General features: G+C 50.1%; 1 protein-coding gene across 1 annotated transcript in view; it reads left to right on the top strand.

Moving 5' to 3' along the window:
* Positions 1 to 1,029: 1,029 nt before the first annotated feature.
* Positions 1,030 to 1,723, top strand: part of EIF4EBP1 (eukaryotic translation initiation factor 4E binding protein 1) — a gene marked incomplete at its 5' end in the record, with an annotated part of 1,350 nt that continues 656 nt past the window's right edge. The window contains one exon of the mRNA XM_010011820.1: positions 1,030 to 1,200. Coding sequence (XP_010010122.1) covers positions 1,030 to 1,200 — 171 coding nt within the window. The remainder of the gene's footprint in view (positions 1,201 to 1,723) is intronic.

The raw sequence follows: 1,723 nt of genomic DNA, 5'->3' as shown, positions 1-1,723 counted from the left end.
TAGACCTGCCTTTGGATTGAAGGAAGCAACTCAAAACTCATGTAGAGAAGAGGGTTTCAGCGTTTTGGGAACTCGTTTCTGATACCCACTTACGTTATTTTACAGCCATGCTCCAAAATCCAGTGAGTTTAATGTTCCGGGACGGGTGTCAAGGGGAGGTTGTTTGCCTGTGCTTGTGTAATTTTAGTTAATGCTTCCCAGGGAGAAGCTGCTTTTCCCTCTGGCTGGAACAGGGGCAGAGCAGTACGGGCTCGATCCAGGGAATGGGTTTGCAAGCTTCTTCCTGGCAAGAACAAACTGCTTTCCAGGACTTCATGGGTTAAGGCTGTGGTTGGTTTGGAGGGCTCCCTTTTCTGTGTGTGGCTTCTGAGTGTCTTCCAATGCAATTCCTTTATAAGGAACAGGCTGTTCAGTCCAGTGGTGTTCCTAGAAATCCATGTGGAGGCTCTAAGTAATGCACTGGCTTGTTCTACGCAGGGCAGGGAGAGTGGGCTGGTTACCCAGGAGAACAGACAGTAACAACTGCCTGTGTGGAAGCCTTGTGGAAGAGATCGTGACCACTGGGACAGCCAATGCCTGGTACCCAAAACCAAACTCCTGGGCAGTGATCAGAGTGACAGGGGGAGGCACTGCCACCTCCTGCCACCTCGTGGGCTTGTGTCTGCAATTCCCAGCTCCTTACGACTCAGAAATGCCTGTTACGTGGATGAGCAGAAGCTAAATTCAGTTTACTCCCATTTCCTTCGGGGGGGTGTTGTGACCTTGAGGTAGAAGGGGCTGGATCTGTTGCGTGCAGCCTGGGGTTTGGAGCTGTGTGCTCTCTGCAGCATTAGCTATTAGTCAGGTACCTGATTCACACCTTGTCTTAGCCAACACAGCATTAATGGCATGTGGCTTGCTCTAAGGCAGCATAAAATGAACAGAGTAAGTGCCAAATGACTTCAAATGTGCCTCCTGCTGTTGCTTTACACCCCCAGCTGTACTCTGCACAGAACACCAGCAGCTGACAGTGTTCTTGTCTCCCCCCAGGTACCAGGATGATTTATGACCGTAAGTTCCTGATGGAATGCCGCAATTCCCCGGTTGCCAAAACGCCTCCCTCTGACCTTCCCGACATTCCAGGCGTTACAAGCCCAAACGTGGAGGAGTTGAAGATCGAGAACAACCATGTCCAAAACTGTGATGAGAAAGCAAATGCAGGTCAGTGTGTGCACAAACAGTGGTGAGGTCCAGTGCTGGTTCCAGAGCTCACACAGGGAATGGAGCCAGGAATCCCTATGAGTTGTGGTCGGTACCCTGAGAACCTCTGGTCAAATCCATGTGCTTGATGTTAGCAGGTGATGAGGTTCTCGTGGATTAGGTTCTGCCGTGGTCCCAGGATTGTGACTTTTCAGATGTTATTTGTTGTAATCACTCAATTCCCATTCATGTAGCATTTGGGGAACTGCTGCTGGATCAGTGGTGGGACAATGGGTGCAGCTGCTGCTGCCTCTCTCTGTCCTGGACTGGTTTGCAGCGGCTTTGCAGTTTTGAGTAAGGTTAGGTTACAATTCCAAGTAGGATTTGCTCAGGGCTTTTAGGGTCAGCCTGAGCTGTAAATTGCTTCTGCCTGGTTTTGACACCAAGGTGTATAAGGGAGCTCCATTTATGTAGCCAGGCTCTAATACCTGCTTTGTAGCTGTGTGATCCAGTATCCACTGCTGGCTTTAGTGGGGTCAGCCGA

The sequence above is a fragment of the Nestor notabilis genome, unplaced genomic scaffold, assembly GCF_000696875.1.
Source record: "Nestor notabilis isolate BGI_N333 unplaced genomic scaffold, ASM69687v1 scaffold28623, whole genome shotgun sequence".
Taxonomy (NCBI): Eukaryota; Metazoa; Chordata; class Aves; order Psittaciformes; family Psittacidae; genus Nestor; species Nestor notabilis.
This window is presented reverse-complemented; position numbering and strand designations above follow the sequence as displayed.